Source organism: Scylla paramamosain, chromosome 20 (genome assembly GCF_035594125.1).
Source record: "Scylla paramamosain isolate STU-SP2022 chromosome 20, ASM3559412v1, whole genome shotgun sequence".
Lineage (NCBI taxonomy): Eukaryota > Metazoa > Arthropoda > Malacostraca > Decapoda > Portunidae > Scylla > Scylla paramamosain.
The window spans coordinates 12,392,309-12,408,994 of NC_087170.1; the positions used below are offsets into that span (position 1 = coordinate 12,392,309).

The window sequence follows — 16,686 nt, forward strand, 5'->3', positions numbered from 1 at the left end:
TAGGTGCATGAATATCTGTTATGAAAGTACATTGTCTTTAGAGCTCTTTAACAATTTACTTATGATTTAAAGATCATCATTCCACTTATGGTGTTGGATGGATTACAAGTTGCACATTTTTCACAGATAATAACTTTTCTGATGTTTGTCCTTGTCCTTTCTTTTTCTACACAGTCTCCAGGTATTCATCAGTCTTCCCACCTTTCTCCTTCCAACCACCTCCAATACTCTGTTGAGTTTATATGTTAACAAGAAAATATCTCATCATTTGTATTACTAAGTGTGATTCTCCCCCAGGCCTGATCTGTTCCGTGCATCAGGCAAGTTTGAGCTGCTGGACCGCATCCTGCCCAAGCTGTACGCCACAGACCACCGTGTGCTGCTCTTCTGTCAGATGACCCAGCTCATGACCATCATGGAGGACTACCTCATGTATAAAGGATTCAAGTATCTCAGACTGGATGGTGCGTGACACTTACACATCTATGGAGAAATCTGATTTGTGCACCTAAATATATACACAATAAAAACTAGAAAAAAAAGCAGCCAGTATTATAGCTCTGAAGAGCTTTATAACTAGTATTAATAACACAAATACTTGTAGCAAGCAATAGAATTATGAAAAGCACCAATTTTGATAATATAGCAGTAATAAGACAAGGAACAATAGTAACAGAATCAATCACACATTGAAACACAAACTTGCAGGTATGACAAAGTCTGAAGACCGTGGGGAGCTGCTGCGTCTCTTCAACACTTCCCGCGAGTACTTCATCTTCCTGCTGTCAACTCGTGCTGGTGGTCTGGGCCTCAACCTGCAGTCAGCCGACACTGTCATCATCTTTGACTCTGATTGGAACCCCCACCAGGATCTGCAGGCCCAGGATCGTGCCCATCGTATTGGACAGAAGAATGAGGCAAGTGGATACCTTGTCTTTCCTCTTCTCTTACTCCAGTCATTCCTTAGGTCACAGTCCACTTTTTAAATTTTACTCTGTCATGTCTTAATTCACTTTTGTCTTTGTCACCCTTACCTATTACACACACACACCTTCCTCTTCCTATTTTATCACTCTCCTTTGTTTTCATCACTATTCTTTCTCTCCTGTATCCCTTAACCTTACTTTTTTCAGTCTTGAACAAACATACACACTTTCAAAGCATCTCCAAACATAAATTGGCTCTTTTAGTACTTTTTTTTGAATGACAGTTAGGAGGCTCTTTTTCCTGAATTTGTTTACCCTCTGATTTTCTCCTGTGCAATAAAAAAAAAAATAATAATAGTAATAAATAAATATCCTCCCCTAACAGGTGCGAGTGTTGCGACTGATGACAGTTAACACAGTGGAGGAGAGAATCCTTGCTGCTGCACGTTACAAGCTGAACATGGATGAGAAGGTTATCCAGGCTGGTATGTTTGACCAGAAGTCCACTGGCTCAGACCGACGCCAGTTTCTGCAGGCCATTCTCTCCAACGACACTGAGGAGGAGGAGGTGTGTAGGTGGATGGGGGTGGAGGGTGTAGAAAGAGGTGTGTAGGTGGACAGGTGTGGATGGAAGTTAAGATGGGGAGGGTATAGAATGTCCTTGAGTGGACAGGGATGGAAGGAAGGTGATAGGGAAGGTTGTGTGAATATCTGGGCTGTGGAGTAAGTGGATATGAGTGCATGAGTGAAGTTAGTGGAAAATATTGAATAGAAATGAGTTAGTAGAGAATTTGACAGTTGGTGTTATGAATCTCAAGCCATCATGTGCACCACAATCATTATTTCTCTCATGATAATTGATAATTTTTAAAGACGCCAGTATTATCCCCTTTGCTGTAATCATAACCATCATCATCATTAAAACAATCATTTGTAACTTCCTTCACTATTACCACCATGTTTACTATCATCACAATCACCACCACCCTTGTCACCCCACCAGGAGGAGGATGAAGCGCCGGATGACGAGACTATCAACCAGATGATAGCGCGTGGCGAGGAGGAGTTTGAACAGTTCCAGAAGATTGATGAGATACGGCGGAAGGAGTCAGACCGGGCAAGACTTATGGCTGAGGATGAGCTGCCTGAGTGGATGTTGAAGGAAGAGGAGTCGGTATGTGGATCTCTCTCTCTCTTTCTCTCTCTCTAACAGTTTTTATCCACTATCATTTATAAGCTCTACAAATCAATTCTTTGCCTTAAATCACATCCGGCTTATACTAAAAGACATACTCTGAACATTCATTCTTAAACTCTCCCTCTCCATCCACCTCTGCAGGAGGAGCTAGAGGAGGAGGAACCAGAAGAGCTGGGTGATCGACGGGCAAGGTCAAAGAAGGAGGTGGACTACACTGACAGCCTCACTGAGAAGGAGTGGCTGAGAGCTATTGGGGTGAGGTCTTGGGAATGCTTATTTGTGTGTTGCTTTGTTCGTTCATCAGTCTGTTATTCATGTGTTAATTCTCCTTTTGCTTTCATCTTACACATAACCACTTGTCTGTCATTTATGGTTCCCTTATTTTTAATTCTAACTCGTTCACTTTCCTTGGATTTGTCAAATACATTTTGCATTTGGCTTATTCATGTCCACCAGTTTTGTATTTTTGTCTACCTTGTTAATTTGTTTCACCTTTGAATTTACCACATACACACACACACACACACACACACACACACACTCGCATCCTAATTTGCCAGGCTGAGAGGTATTCATGTACTCAGGCTTTTAGTGAGGAGTTAGCAGTTATATTCCTAAGCATGAGGATGAGGCACAAGACAGGTCACGGCCTTGTTCATGGATTAGAATATGAACTTTTTAAGGTTAGCTAGTGAGTCTAGGATCCTTGAGAACATGAGTGTATCACACACTTCATCCAAACTTCTCATGCATGTACATCAAGGGTTCATCAAGCACCGTGTTGTGCATTTGATCTCTGCGCGAGTGCTGTTTTCTTTATTGGCAGTCAGATGTTGGTGTCCGTTTTCTCCCCTTAAGAGTTGTTTGGTAGTGCTGACCCTTGTGCTGTTTTTTTTATTCCATGCAGGCAGTTGAGGATGATGGGAAGGAGGTAAGAGGTTGTACGTGTTGTGTAGACTGACTAACCATATACATGTGTAGTTAAGTATATTTACAGATGCAAGGTAAAGCATGAAGACACAGGTCCAGACTAGAATTGTAAGGAGGCACTAGAGTCAGTTGGACAGGTCATCACCAGGTGAATATACGAGGAGGCACAGAGGGATGGCATGAATTGGGCGACTGTTTCACCGATGTCTGTTCTTATTAGCATTGGTCTGGATCTGTCTGCTAGTTTGTTGAAAAGTTGTGTGTTGGTGTAGGTACCTGGTATTACTTGCTGAGCTTGTAGCCCAAAGATTACAGTTTTTCACTGGGAGAGGTAGCACTCAACAAAGCCGCTCCAGTGTGTATTGTATTTTGTCTTGGTGCTTTGGGATGAGAAGGATCAAGTGTCAGTCATATTTGAGGAAGTGTATGGACAGCTGTATTCTCTGAAGCTTAATGCCAATGCTAATCATTGTCTTTGTTAGGCAGTAAAGTTTGCTTTCACTCATCTTTAATCTTTGGTGATGAGCATTGTGTTGTAGGAAGTCATGGTCCTGTAGGGAGGGAATGCTCAGTAGTATTGTGTGTATGGCTTATGTAGTTAATAGCAAGTGTTTTCTTTTCTGCACAAGTTTATGCATTATTTTTATAAGGCAGTTTTACCAATACAAACCTTATCGGGGAAATGGAACCATATCCGTAATTATAGAGACAATTGTCCAAAGATTCAGTAGGTAAGGAACAGGGTTGTCACTGTTAATCGAGTCTAAAACACAAAAAATCAGCAGTTGCAGAAACACCCTGTCCTTGTAACATCACAAACCAGTACCCACAACACAACCTACACACAGCAGTCCTGACATATCATCCAGTTTGTCTAATGTTTCCATCTTTCCGGCAGGCAATGGAAGATGACGAGGAGGAGGTGGCAGTGACCAAGACAAAGCGTGGCTCCAAGGGCAAACGCAAGCGGCAGGATGACCTGGACAATGATGACGACCCGAAGCCTAAGAAGAGAGGTCGCCCAGCGCGTGAGAAACCAGCACCAAAGAACAAGAGACTCATTCGGCAGATGAAGAGACTAATGGACATAGTTATCAAATACGAGGATAGGTGAGGATGCACACACTCACCCTCTTCCCATCTTGCTCCTTTTGCCTGCACACCAAGATGCTTATGAACCACAGCCTCTTGCATATTTCATTTGGGCATTGTATTGTTGAGGGTAAATATGCAAGCAAGACTGTTATGCATCACACCCCTAGTGTGTTGTTGCTCTGATGCCTGCTAGTGCCGTTTTCTTGTTACCCGAGCTGTGCACTTACATGTTTTTACATACCTATGGCTGGGTTGCTGGCTTAGTTGAAGTCATACTTTTTGTTACCCCTGCTGTGCACTTGCATGTTTTGTGTAGCTATGGCTGGGTTGCTGAATTAGTTGAATCCATACAGATGTGATAGACTGGATTATTCCTGAAAACCAAGGAAATAGGTTTGTTGCTGTAATAAAGTGCAGTGTTGGTGTGCATATCACCAAAAATACCTGTTCCTAGGAAGTGCTTTGTGGGCATCCCTGGAAAATTTCCAAGCAAGTTAAGTCCTTCCTGCATGGGACACCTAGAGAGCTTAGGCACAGGCAGTTACCACCATTTTCTTGGTGATACACACCAGCACTGCACTTTTAACTTTGCTACACCAACTCACATATTTTACTTTGTTCTGTGGCCTGTCTCCTTCAAAGCAATTATCAGACTTACCACATTGTGTGGCTATAACTAGTAGAGGCCATCTTAAACCAGCAAAACTACAAAAATGAACCATAACTATTAAAAACACATTAACATAGAAGAAAATAGCCTTGGTAAATGCCCTGGAGCAACTGTGCCAGAACCAATCAGAGGTGGAGGCCTCAGGGTGGCACGAGTGTCATGCAGGTACCATTGCTTTGTACTGTACAAAATTCACCATAAGATCTTACTGCTTTGATGAAGGTGTTGAAACTTGTTGTGTCCATCCCTCACAGCAGGGACCAGTAGAGGCCGGCAACAAAACATTCCTTTCCCTGAAACATTTAAAATACACGTAATCCAACGTGCACTTTACTGTCACTTTACTCTCAACATGTGAACATTTAAAATAATTATATTATTTTCAGTGATGGCCGTGTGCTGAGTGAGCCGTTCATGAAGCTACCGTCTCGTAGGGAGTTGCCAGACTACTATGGGGTCATTAAGCGACCAATGGACATCGTCAAAATACAGTCTAAAATTGAAGAGGGTCGGGTAAGTCTCTGAATGAGTAATCAAAGGGAATGTGGGTGTGTCTTACAACAAGTAAGCTTTCCCTCAATTTTAACTCCTAAGATATGGATTGTTGTAGAAAACTTAATTACTAACCAGACTGTCACGAGATCAAAGGAAGGAAAATGAAAATGGTGACTTCATTGAAAAGTGAACGTTGAGTTAATGAATAATTCACCATAAGTATATCTGAATAATTCACCATAAGTATATCATCCCAATACCACAACTCAACACATTCCCCTGTTCTGACTCACCCCCTCCCCTTCCACACAGTACGAAGACCTCAACGACCTGGAGAGTGACTTCATGTTGCTGTGCCGCAATGCCCAGGAGTACAACGAGGAAGCATCCATCATCTACGAGGACTCTATTGTCATGCAGAGCGTCTTCCTCAATGCTCGGGAACGCATTGAGACTGAGGCAGACAACTTGCCTGAAGAAGGTGGGCAATCTGTTGGTCTTAATTGTTCTTTTGTGCCTTCATTGTTGCTCATCTGATATCTGTGGAAAAAATATATGCAGAGGACATGGTGTGGGTTATGTGGTGAATTATACTTCAGCTCACTCAGGTGTCAAGATTACTGCAGCAGAATGATTAGTGCTGTGCTCCACTGAACTATAACAAACCTATTACTGGAAGCTTTTATTAATTTTGTCCTTACCATATCAGATTTTGAAGAAGAGGAAGAGGAGGAGGAAGATGAAGACACACGTCCAAAGAAGAGCAAAAAGAGTAAAGGAGAGAAGGGCAGAGGCCGTAGGAAAAGGGTCAAGTATGCAGACGACTCAGATGACGACGATGATGACGATGACGTGAGTAAGAGAGGAGGACAGTAAGGCCCGGCCAGTGGGGTGGAGAAGAAGGAGAGAATGCATCTCCTCGTGGCTGGCAGTCTGGCAGTACCCCTTCTCCATTGCACAATTCTTTCCTCCCACTCACATTGATCTCTCCTCTCTCCCTTCATGAAAACCCACTAGCCTCACACCCCTTCCTTTCTCATCACAGCCTGATCCTTTCATGGTCTTGCCCCATCACACCTGTCCTCTCCCCAGTACTGCTTAACTAGTTCTCAGCTCCCTGCTTGACCCAACTACTCCCTTCCTCCATGCCCCAAAACTGCTGGCTGGGTCATTCAACACTAAGGTCACTCTTGGCATGGCTGGCCACTGCCGCTTTACACCACATTTGCCACGAGGGACACTTGCCCAAAACCCCAGCGGCCATTTTCTTCTTGGCCACGGGTGCATGTGGGTAGCTCATCCCAGACAAGGTGTGGCGGTCTTGACTCTCCTTGGTTGGTTTCCTGCTTGCACTATCTTGATATTTTTATTCAGTTCCATATATTTTTACTATATTTTAAGTTTGCTCTGAACTTTAACATTAAGTTCACTCATTCTTGTTTTCAGTACTTTTTTTCTTCTTGCTTCCAAGTTCATGCTGTAGCTGTAAGTTTTCCTCCCTTTGTTCTTGAATGATTTTCTTTACTTGTGCTTTTTTCAGTGAGGAAGAGGCGCCTGAAGCAAGAAAAGGACAAAGGTGTATTTGATGTGTGACGCTCGGCTTAGCTTAGGCCTCCAGGCTCAGTCAACTTTTGGGGGTCCATAGATGAGGTCTTTAATGGGGCTGTGGTGAGGGTGGTGTAAGGGCAGCATCCCTCTACCCAGCTGGAGGGTAGCCAAGACCCACCGGTGCTCCTTGCTGGTAAAGTGAACCAAAATCTGTCGAGGGCAACAATGGTAGCATTTATCAAGTACCAAACTCATGTTTTCTGTAGGTGCTTCTTCTAGTTGTGGGTTTTACTGGCAAGTTTGTAATTTTCTTAAACTTGTTTGTCATAAACATTGTGTAATTTAGTAAAAGTTGTGGCAGCATTGGTTTGAGCTGCCCAGGGAGGAGAGGAGGCACAAACAACAGCAGGTGGTTGGCAGGACTCCCAAGAACTTGCACCTGCTTTGCCATCACAGATTTGCACTTGATTGTTGAGATGTGCTGTGAAGTGCTGGACTGATATAATTTTACACTGAAGCCTCATTAGGGTTGGATCAGGAGGTTTCCATATGGGTAGAAAGTATCGGGTCAAGTGTCAGAGGACGTCCTTACTGGCTGTCTTGAGGCTTGGTGGTGTAGATAGTGGTGTGACTTTGAATTTGGAGTTGCAGGGGGTTTTATTGATAACTGTAAAGTAATTGTAATTCTGTCACAAAACCTTCAAAACAATGTATCATTTGTGGACAATCTTTGGGGGTAATGGGCCTGGTTCTATGTTGGCTGGATTGGCTTACCACACCTTTTGGCTGCAGAAACATTAAGCAGGAGGGAAAAGTACTACCTACGCAATGTCAAAAATGTAGAAGTGAACTTGCAGCCAATTTGTTGTGTGCTAAGTTTCAAATTCAGTTATACCATTGTAATATTAAAACTGTGGCAGGATCTCAGAACAACTTGGTTTCTACAAATGTAAATGAAACGAGCAACTATTTACCACAATACAATAAAACACTGATTGTTCTTTAGTGTGTGAATCTCCAGGAGCAAATGTCACTTAGTATTCAGTTAATTTTATTAGTGGGAGGGGAGGAGACTAGGGAACAGGGATGTACTTTTACTATATTGAAAGTAAAGAGCTGCCTATCTCATTCCATGATGTAGTATGGTGTATTCTCACTATAATGGACTGTACAGCCGAAAATATCCCTTTGACAGTGTAGGTGTAATGATCCATGTCAATAAATAGTTAAAGACAGGTACACGAGTTTTCATTACCTGGTGGTGGTAGTGGTGATGGTGGTGTTGGGGAGTCTCATTGCAGTGAAGTCTCTTATGCAAACCATGAAGGTCTGAAAAAACAAAGGAATACATATTCTAGACACTTCACTACTGTACTACATACTGGAAAATATATATATATATATATATATATATATATATATATATATATATATATATATATATATATATATATATATATATATATATATATTATATTATATTATTTAATTATAAACACTGAAGTTAATTACTGTACTTGTATGGTTACATAGAGTTACACAGATACATTGGCCACAGCAGACTTTGCGGTCCTCACAAGATGACCTGATCCAGGACTATTAAGGCGATAGGAGGAAAGGACACCAAAACACAAGGCTCTCTCTGGTCTCTGTAGCAAGAGTATAAATCAGTAATTATGGACATGCATTTACACAGCGGAGCGTTGAAAGTTTCGAACATGACCTGGATCATGCTTTCGTGGTTGGCTTTGGGGCTGAGGGAAGCCTCCCTCAGTAGGATTGGGTGCTGCTCTGCGGCCATACATCATAGTAGGTACTCTCAATGTCGGCCCAGTTGATGACAATACTGTGCTCACTGGGGGTACCTGAGAGTGAAGATGCCTCACTTGCTATGCACCTTATCAACTTTTTATGCAGATCTGGTCCATGCCCACCATCACGCCCTGAAATGCGACAGCAGTGTCATAACCATCACGACAGCATGCCGCCTTTGACGCATCACTAGTCAAGTTATACTAAGCAATCACAATCGAAAAGAATTTTTGCCAGAGTACAGCAAACACAACATTCTATCATACAATATTACCAAAAAAAAACACAATACAAGTTATCTTACAACAGTATCGAGAACCACTGCAATGCAATGCATAGCTGTAATACAATGTAAAGACTCGCCACTCAGAATTTGGATTAAAGCACCAAAATGATGAATTATCTACATAAATTAAATCAATAAATAAATTAAAATACTGAAGTCACTTCTGACCCATATAAAACTACGTATGAACGTAGGAGGCCATTAGGTTTTTTAGAATGTAGTACCTCGATCAATCCATTATCACTTGCATTAGCTGCCTCCCTCCACATTACGCCGCGCCACCAGCCCGCCCTAGCCGTCCATCGCGCCTCGTCCAAAATTAGTAAAATGGAAGTTTTTCGGAATAGCACTTATTGTTGAAATCTTTGGATTGGGTCGTGTGGAATTCAGATACTTTAAAAAAGTAATAATGCTGAGAGAGAGAGAGAGAGAGAGAGAGAGAGAGAGAGAGAGAGAGAGAGAGAGAGAGAGAGAGAGAGAGAGAGAGAGAGAGAGAGAGAGAGAGAGAAACAGCATATTCAGTGAATTGTACGTACTGTACATAATAGGACCGTGCGTTTTTAACATTATTTTCTCCGTGTGTTTTCCCATAACGCGCCATTACTGTGCGAAGCGCACAGCAGTCTATACGAGTATGTTCATGGGAAGCCAAAGTTCACACGCTCACACAGTGACTAAGAAAGAGTCTCTAAGATCTGGGTGCAGGCAGTTCCCATAGGTGGGTTAGGTTAGGTTAGTATTTAAGACCTGGGGGATCGGGACTCACCGTCAGAACCTTGATGTGGTAAACTATTGCATTAAGCTGACCCTACACTATCAATATTATTGCGCAATATTCCGTATTGTACAATATTATTGACAGTGAAGGGGTGGATTGAAGAATGACAATATATTGAAGACATCAAAAAGAGTTTGATATTTTATTGCACAATAAAAATGAGTCAATATAGTGTCAATAATACTGATCGTGTAGAGTCCACTTTAGGAATGGCGGCCAGCTTAAAAACTGACGGAATTGCCTCGTCTTACTCTTATCCCAACTGTTTCTCTCCAATAAATATGAGAACTTGGTAGAAAAGCGACTTTAGGAATCCAGTCAGATGAGCGATGCCACCTCCAGATGAGTTGTCACGTACTGGTTAAACTGTTTTGCAAAATCTTTGACTGTTACATGGGCACTACTGAAATTAAACGGGTTTTTAAGAGTTTTTATGGTTCTAGTGACAAAATTGACGATTTCTGCATCATTAACAAAACACTCTTGAGAACACGGCAAATAAACTGTGACCTTTGAAAACGGTCATGGTGAGAGCAAAGCTTTTCAGAATACCGGCCTTAGTGCGACTTCCGTGGTCTGTAGGGAAGCGAAACGTTTTTCAGTGTGATTGTCGTTTGCATAAAAACAAGCAGAAAAACTGTACCTCTGACCACAGATTCTATTACTGAGTTGACGTACGTTATATCACAACACGTATTTTACACCTCACAACACAACACGGCTCACTCCAGTTTACTTCAGCCCTCCACCACACTGCAACGAAACACGCTTGCTACCTGACGCACCTACCAAGCCTTTTGTAAACACGAATGAGGCGCACCTGTTCTTACCTGCAAGACAGTGCTGCCACGGGCGGCTTAACTGTACCATCGCGTCTGTCCACGTCCACCTCTAAGCTCCCACTGAAGTCCATCACTTATGCCTTGACGCAGCCAAAAGGAGGATTCGATTTAGAACTTCTGGCAGTGTTTAGTATCAGATCCTCTACTGTAAGGATTCGAATACGCTATAACTTATGAAATGCTCGCATGTACATGGCAGTGTTTGGTTGGCTGAGCGATCATAGCGTTATTGGAACTTAGGTAGAAAATTAACAGAGAAAAGAAAACCCAGCCATTATTCTTTTGTTATCTACGCTTTACTGCCGTTATTATTAGTTTGTGAGTTATTGAAATAAATATGAAAGGAAATAAATATGGAAGACCTAACAGGAAAGGCACTTCAGAACTGGTTCATGACACTGATTCGAGATCTCACGTGAAGCTTCGAACAGCATCGCAACCCTCTTGTTTAACAGTCTTTGATAGCAACAAGGGATCGTATTCTCTATTGTTCCGGCGCCTTATTTTGACTATTATTACACAGCCGCTAGTTGAAGTTAACGATGTTTTCAGAGAATGCTTTCTTAGTTCTACATGGTCTTAACTTAACAATGATTCTGAATGAACGTAAGAACCCAACTGCTCGTCTCTGTGGTGTTTTGAAGAATAAGAATAAGAATAAGAATAAGAAGAGATGTTGTAATTGATAGGGCTGAAAGAAGACGTGTTTTTTTTTTTTTTTTTAAGATGGTCGTTATGAGAGAGCAAAGCGCTTCGAAATGCGAGTCAAGGCCACACCAGTAACACACTCACACACTCACACAAACAGCATTGTTGAGAAAGAGGCTCGAAAGTGTGTCAGAGTAAAAGAGATAAGGAGAGCCATGAGACTTACCGCAAGACAGATAAACAGCAGGAACAGAGAGATAGAGAAAGAGAAAAGATAATAACAGTAGTATCAATAGTAACTAACAAATAAAATAAATAAATAAATGAAATAAGAAACAATAGCAATAAGATCAATAAAGCTAACACATATATGAACTTAAACCTTACTTAATAAAACGCCTGCCATCAGCACTCCACGACATCAACGAACACCAGTAAGCAATATTAGAAAGCGTCAGAGTAAGGGAAGTGCAAAGTGCGTCTGCATAATAAAATGTCGGCAAAAAAGACACTAATCAATTATTACCGACATCAGAAATCAACGAACCGGAAAATGCTGCTGCTGCCTCTCTATATTTATTAATCATTATCAGAAAAAGAAAAAAAGAAAAAAAAAGTATAGAAAGAAAACGCTCCTACCAGTTTTCTCAATGACAGACTCAGGTAGAAGTGGGACGCGCTAGTTTTCCCCACTTTTTACCTCTATTTTAATCTCTTCCTCGCCGTCATGTCTGCAGGCACACTGGAGTTTCCTCTCTCAAGGGATAATCACACAAAACAGAAAACGCGCGGCTGCTCAGAATATCAGTGGTTTTAGTGACAGTTTCTGCATCAAATTCTAATTTTTTTTTTTTTTTGTCTTTTTCTCTTATACCAAACAAAAATGCTTGGGTAAGACAGAATCACACCCGTCTCTCTCTTCTGTTATCTTATATTGCAGCTAGTTCATTTGTTTCCAGTCTATTACATTAAAAAAAAAAAAGGTATTTCGATTACCGTTTTGTCTGCCAGCAAGAGACACACGGATGCTGTAAATTCCTTAATACAACTAGTCCTCATATTTGTCAGAGGACGGAACTAACATAAAAATAAAGACAGAATTCACACATGAGTAACTTCTCTCTCTCTCTCTCTCTCTCTCTCTCTCTCTCTCTCTCTCTCTCTCTCTCTCTCTACGAATGCTTGGGAAAAGAGAGAGAGAGAGAGAGAGAGAGAGAGAGAGAGAGAGAGAGAGAGAGAGAGAGAGAGAGAGAGAGAGAGAGAGAGAGACGCATTCCGCAGCCTGACGGGAATAACATTTCTCAGGACGTGTCTTCAGAGTGGCGTCACACAACAGTCACACGCCACCAGTCTCGGCCTCGGGATGTCATAACGCGCCTCGCTGTGACCACGTTGGGTTCCGGGATGTGTGTTGGTTTATTGGAGAGAAAAAAAAAAAGAAAATAAAAGATTTATACATAGTAGGAAAAACTCCTTTGCAACAGATTCACAGCAACATCCCGCGTTCCATTCTCTCTCTCTCTCTCTCTCTCTCTCTCTCTCTCTCTCTCTCTGAAAATGAAGTAATGTAACAATTATCTATTTTTTTTTATTTATTCATCTTATTAAGTTTCTTTTCTTTTTTTTCTTTTTTTGTTTGTCGCTATTTCACAGTCATGCATCCAAACCACTCTCCCGTGAAGGAATTATATACATACATACATACACCGCTTCTATAGTCACGACCACAAAATATATCCTGCAGTTTGTTTTTTTGAGTTTCCCGCCAGGACACACCACCCTCCCTCCCCCTCCCTCCTCCTCTCTTCCATTCTCTCTCACCTTTCTCAGTCCTTTTCTTGATATCTACGCTCATTACCATCATCATCACTATCATCCGTATCATCAGTGAAGAAAATGAGAGAAAGAGAAAGAAAAATATTATAGTATTACCTTTCATCTATTCTTCGCTCTCTCTCTCTCTCTCTCTTTTATTCTCTCAATATCAACTTCACATTTACGTATCCCTTAACACTATTCTCGATATCTGCGCCTGTCACCATCCCCACCACCACCTTCACTATCCGTCTACGCATAGCTGGTAAGGAAGAATGAACATAATAGAAAATAAAAATATTTCACGTAGCAGAGCGTAGTTTCGATCTACGGACCTCTGGGTTATGGGCCCAGCACGCTTCCACTGCGCCACTCTGCTCGTGCTACAAATACGAGAAAATTGTTGTCTCATTGGTGTGACCCCCCCCGTATATGGTATTGTTGGGTAGTTATAGCAGCATCAGTTATCATTTTGTTCTCGCCGTATTTCTATAACGTTAGCAGTTGAGGTGTTTCAGGGCTTGTACTTTTAAATATTTGGTTCTCTCATAAGGACTGTTTTTCAAAAGGCACAGAAGTGATCATCCGTGTGTCGTGGTTTTCACACACACACACACACAGTCTCTCTCTTTCTCTGATAATTTTTTGCCCTCATTTATGCAGAATCCATGTCATGCTATTACGCGAATCATGGAAACACTCTTGTAAACCTTAATGACTACAAGTGAAATAATCGAAACAATTTGAGAGTAAACATAAGAACACATGAAAGACGAGGGGCGACGGCAAGACAACAAACTTTTCTTTTCCTTTTTTTTTATTTTTTTTTTTATTGTACCTAAACTTCATATTCACTTCTTTCCCGCAGACGTGACTCATTCATTTCCCCGTGACGAAAGCTTCCGTCACGCCTTCATTAATTTTATTGCTTCTAGGTTCAGCTAATACTCACATTTCTCTCTGTGGAAGGAAGAGGATGAGAAGGCGGTGACCGGTGGCGGGTTGTGGCGCTGGCGGTCACAAACACAAATACACACACACAATGAAAAGAAAATAATATGATTAGAAAGCACGTCTTTATAACTTGTATTTATAGCCATGAATGAAAACAGTGAGAAGTCTAAACAGCAGGCGGGGCGGGCACGGGGCGGCACGGGGAGGCACGGGGCGGGGCGGGGCGGGGCGGGGCGTTGGGCATCGAGGCTGGGTAAAGCTCAATCCGCCCGGCGCCGCTACCTGCCTCACTACCTCACTCTCTCTCTCAGTCGCGGGCGGGAAGTGTGAGAGAGTGTGTGTCCCTCCCCGCCTCAGACGTGCCCCAGTGACTCCCTGTCAAGCATGGCGCGCCGCCCCCCTGCCACTGGGCTTCTGGTGCGCGCATGTCTACCGTTCCTCCTGCTGCTGGTGAGGACGGCGACCGCGCAGGAGCCTAGCAAGGGCTCCGCCGTCCCGCTCATGACGGAGGCGCTGCAGGAGGTAGTCCCGGCGTACCTCCGTGACGAGTCCTCTTTCTGGAACCTGTGGCAGTACTCGCTGGAACACGATGCCCCCCGGGGACCCGTCATCAGGGGCAGTGCGAGCCTGGGTGAGTGTGTGTGTGTGTGTGTGTGTGTGTGTGTGTGTGTGTGTGTGTGTGTGTGTGTGTGTGTGTGTGTGTGAGCGTGTGCGTGCGTGCGTGCGTGCGTGTGTTGATACTACCGTGTGAACTCTTTCAAGGGGAGGTTTCAAGATACTTATCCTCCAGCTTTGAAGAATTCATTTGGGGACCGGCACCTCAATGGGCCTTTTTTTTTTTTATTTCCTTTTTGTTGCACTAGGCCAGGGCTCTTCTTAAGAATGTACTAAATGCCCTACATGGCTGGGAATGTAGACAAACTTACTGAGCGGATGAGTGACTGGCCGGGCAAAGTGACTTAACAGGCAAGGGAGTGAGTGACTGGGTGGAGGAGTGACTTACTGGTGACTTACTGAATGGAGGAGTGACTTACTGGTGACTTACTGAGTGGAGGAGTGACTTACTGGTGACTTACTGAGTGGAGGAGTGACTTACTGGTGACTTACTGAGTGGAGGAGTGACTTACTGGTGACTTACTGAGTGGAGGAGTGACTTACTGGTGACTTACTGAGTGGGAGAGTGACTTACTGGTGACTTACTGGGTGGGGTAACTTACTGGTTGGAGGAGTAACTTAACGGGTAGATGAATAACTTAATAGAAGACGTGACTTACTAATTGGAGAAGGAGTTTGACTTGCTTTTGTTTCATCATTCACTGCAAAACTTTCACTTTACAATGAAATAACGAAAATTTTAAAGTGCACTGTTGAAATTTCACTAGGCACGAATTTTTTCTCCTTTCATTCTTTTTTCTTCGCTATTTTTTCATTGTCAGCTGCGTTCTCCCGCGCACGTGTGTGTGTGTGTGTGTGTGTGTGTGTGTGTGTGTGTGTGTGTGTGTGTGTGTGTGTGTGTGTGTGTGTGTGTGTGTGTGTGTGTGTGCGTGCGCGCGTGCGTGTGTGCGTGTGCATGTGTGCGTGCGTGTGTGTGTGTGTGTGTGTGTGTGTGTGTTCTCCCAATTTAGGTCACGTGATTTTGTTTGCCTTTCCACATCCTAATGATATTTCCTTTATGTCTTTCTTCTCTTTCTTTCTTTCTTTTCTTTTTCATTTCTTTTTTTTTTTTACTTGCTTGCCTTGGCTCCGATTTTTTTTGTGGTGTTTCGTTTAAGTTACATTTTCTTTTTTGTTTACTTTTCGTTCGCTCATGTCACGTGGTTTTGTTTATATTAGTCTTAGTCACGTGGTTTTGTTTATACTCCCTTTAGTCACGCGGTTTTGTTTACACTTCCCTTAATCACGTGGTTTTGTTTATACTCCCCTTAGTCACGTGGTTTTGTTTACACTTCCCTTAATCACGTGGTTTTGTTTACATTAGTCTTAGTCACGTGGTTTTGTTTACATTATCACGTTAGTCTTAGTCACCTGGTTTTGTTAGTCACGCGGTTTGTTTACACACCCTTTAGTCACGTGGTTTTGTTTACATTAGTCGCAGTCACGTGGTTTTGTTTACATTAGAAGGGACGAAGACGAAATAAAATAAGAAGCATAGGAGAGGAGGAGGAGGAGGAGGAGGAGGAGGAGGAAAGGGAGGAGGATTAAGGAGGGCAAGGATGAATGGAGGGAAGAGGAAGTGGATAAAGAGAGAAAATGTGGAAGGTGATGATAGGAAAGAATGGAGGAGGAGGAGGAAAGAGACAATAGGAAGTGAAGATAGAGGAGAGGTGAGGGAAAGAAAGGAGGGAGGGAGGGAAGGAGAGAAGGAAGGAGGGAAGGAGGGCCAAGGTTCCTTCATGCCCCCCACCTCCACTCCACCACCGCAAGGGGCCAGAGGGCTTGGGGTCAGGGCTTGGAGCGACACCCAGGGCACTCTCTCTCTCTCTCTCTCTCTCTCTCTCTCTCTCTCTCTCTCTCTCTCTCTCTCTCTCTCTCTCTCTCTCTGCATATGACCCTGGTATTGCGGCTTAAAATTCAATCAGTCATTCTCTCTCTCTCTCTCTCTCTCTCTCTCTCTCTCTCTCTCTCTCTCTCTCTCTCTCTCTCTCTCTCTCTCTCTCTCTCTCTCTCAGACATCTACTAATAAGACACA

General features: G+C 42.8%; 2 protein-coding genes and 1 long non-coding RNA gene across 10 annotated transcripts in view; 2 read left to right on the top strand and 1 right to left on the bottom strand.

Annotated features, from left to right (window-relative positions):
- The window catches only part of LOC135110335 (ATP-dependent helicase brm-like), a 38,019-nt gene extending 29,922 nt beyond the window's left edge, over positions 1–8,097 (top strand). For 5 of the 7 annotated variants that reach the window (XM_064022569.1, XM_064022568.1, XM_064022567.1 and 2 more), the window contains exons 15-25: positions 298–464; positions 709–917; positions 1,312–1,494; positions 1,930–2,100; positions 2,266–2,379; positions 3,032–3,055; positions 3,953–4,164; positions 5,206–5,332; positions 5,627–5,795; positions 6,024–6,166; positions 6,855–8,097. In XM_064022569.1, the coding sequence (XP_063878639.1) occupies positions 298–464; positions 709–917; positions 1,312–1,494; positions 1,930–2,100; positions 2,266–2,379; positions 3,032–3,055; positions 3,953–4,164; positions 5,206–5,332; positions 5,627–5,795; positions 6,024–6,166; positions 6,855–6,857 (1,522 nt within the window). In that variant the 3' untranslated portion in view covers positions 6,858–8,097. The remainder of the gene's footprint in view (positions 1–297; positions 465–708; positions 918–1,311; positions 1,495–1,929; positions 2,101–2,265; positions 2,380–3,031; positions 3,056–3,952; positions 4,165–5,205; positions 5,333–5,626; positions 5,796–6,023; positions 6,167–6,854) is intronic. The other 2 variants (XM_064022573.1, XM_064022574.1) reach the window with 1 other exon arrangement.
- Positions 4,384–12,352, bottom strand: LOC135110338 (uncharacterized). The gene is made up of 6 exons (XR_010273200.1): positions 10,569–12,352; positions 8,555–8,805; positions 8,118–8,191; positions 5,608–5,854; positions 5,029–5,112; positions 4,384–4,523 (listed from the first exon to the last, which is right to left on the bottom strand). It is a non-coding gene; the product is annotated as an uncharacterized LOC135110338 (long non-coding RNA).
- A 1,894-nt stretch (positions 12,353–14,246) lies between these two features.
- LOC135110337 (uncharacterized) overlaps positions 14,247–16,686 on the top strand; it is a 17,046-nt gene continuing 14,606 nt past the window's right edge. For both annotated transcript variants that reach the window (XR_010273199.1, XM_064022582.1), the window contains exon 1: positions 14,247–14,628. Coding sequence is in view for 1 of the 2 variants with exons in the window: in XM_064022582.1 (XP_063878652.1) it covers positions 14,382–14,628 (247 nt within the window). In the remaining variant the exon portion in view is untranslated. The remainder of the gene's footprint in view (positions 14,629–16,686) is intronic.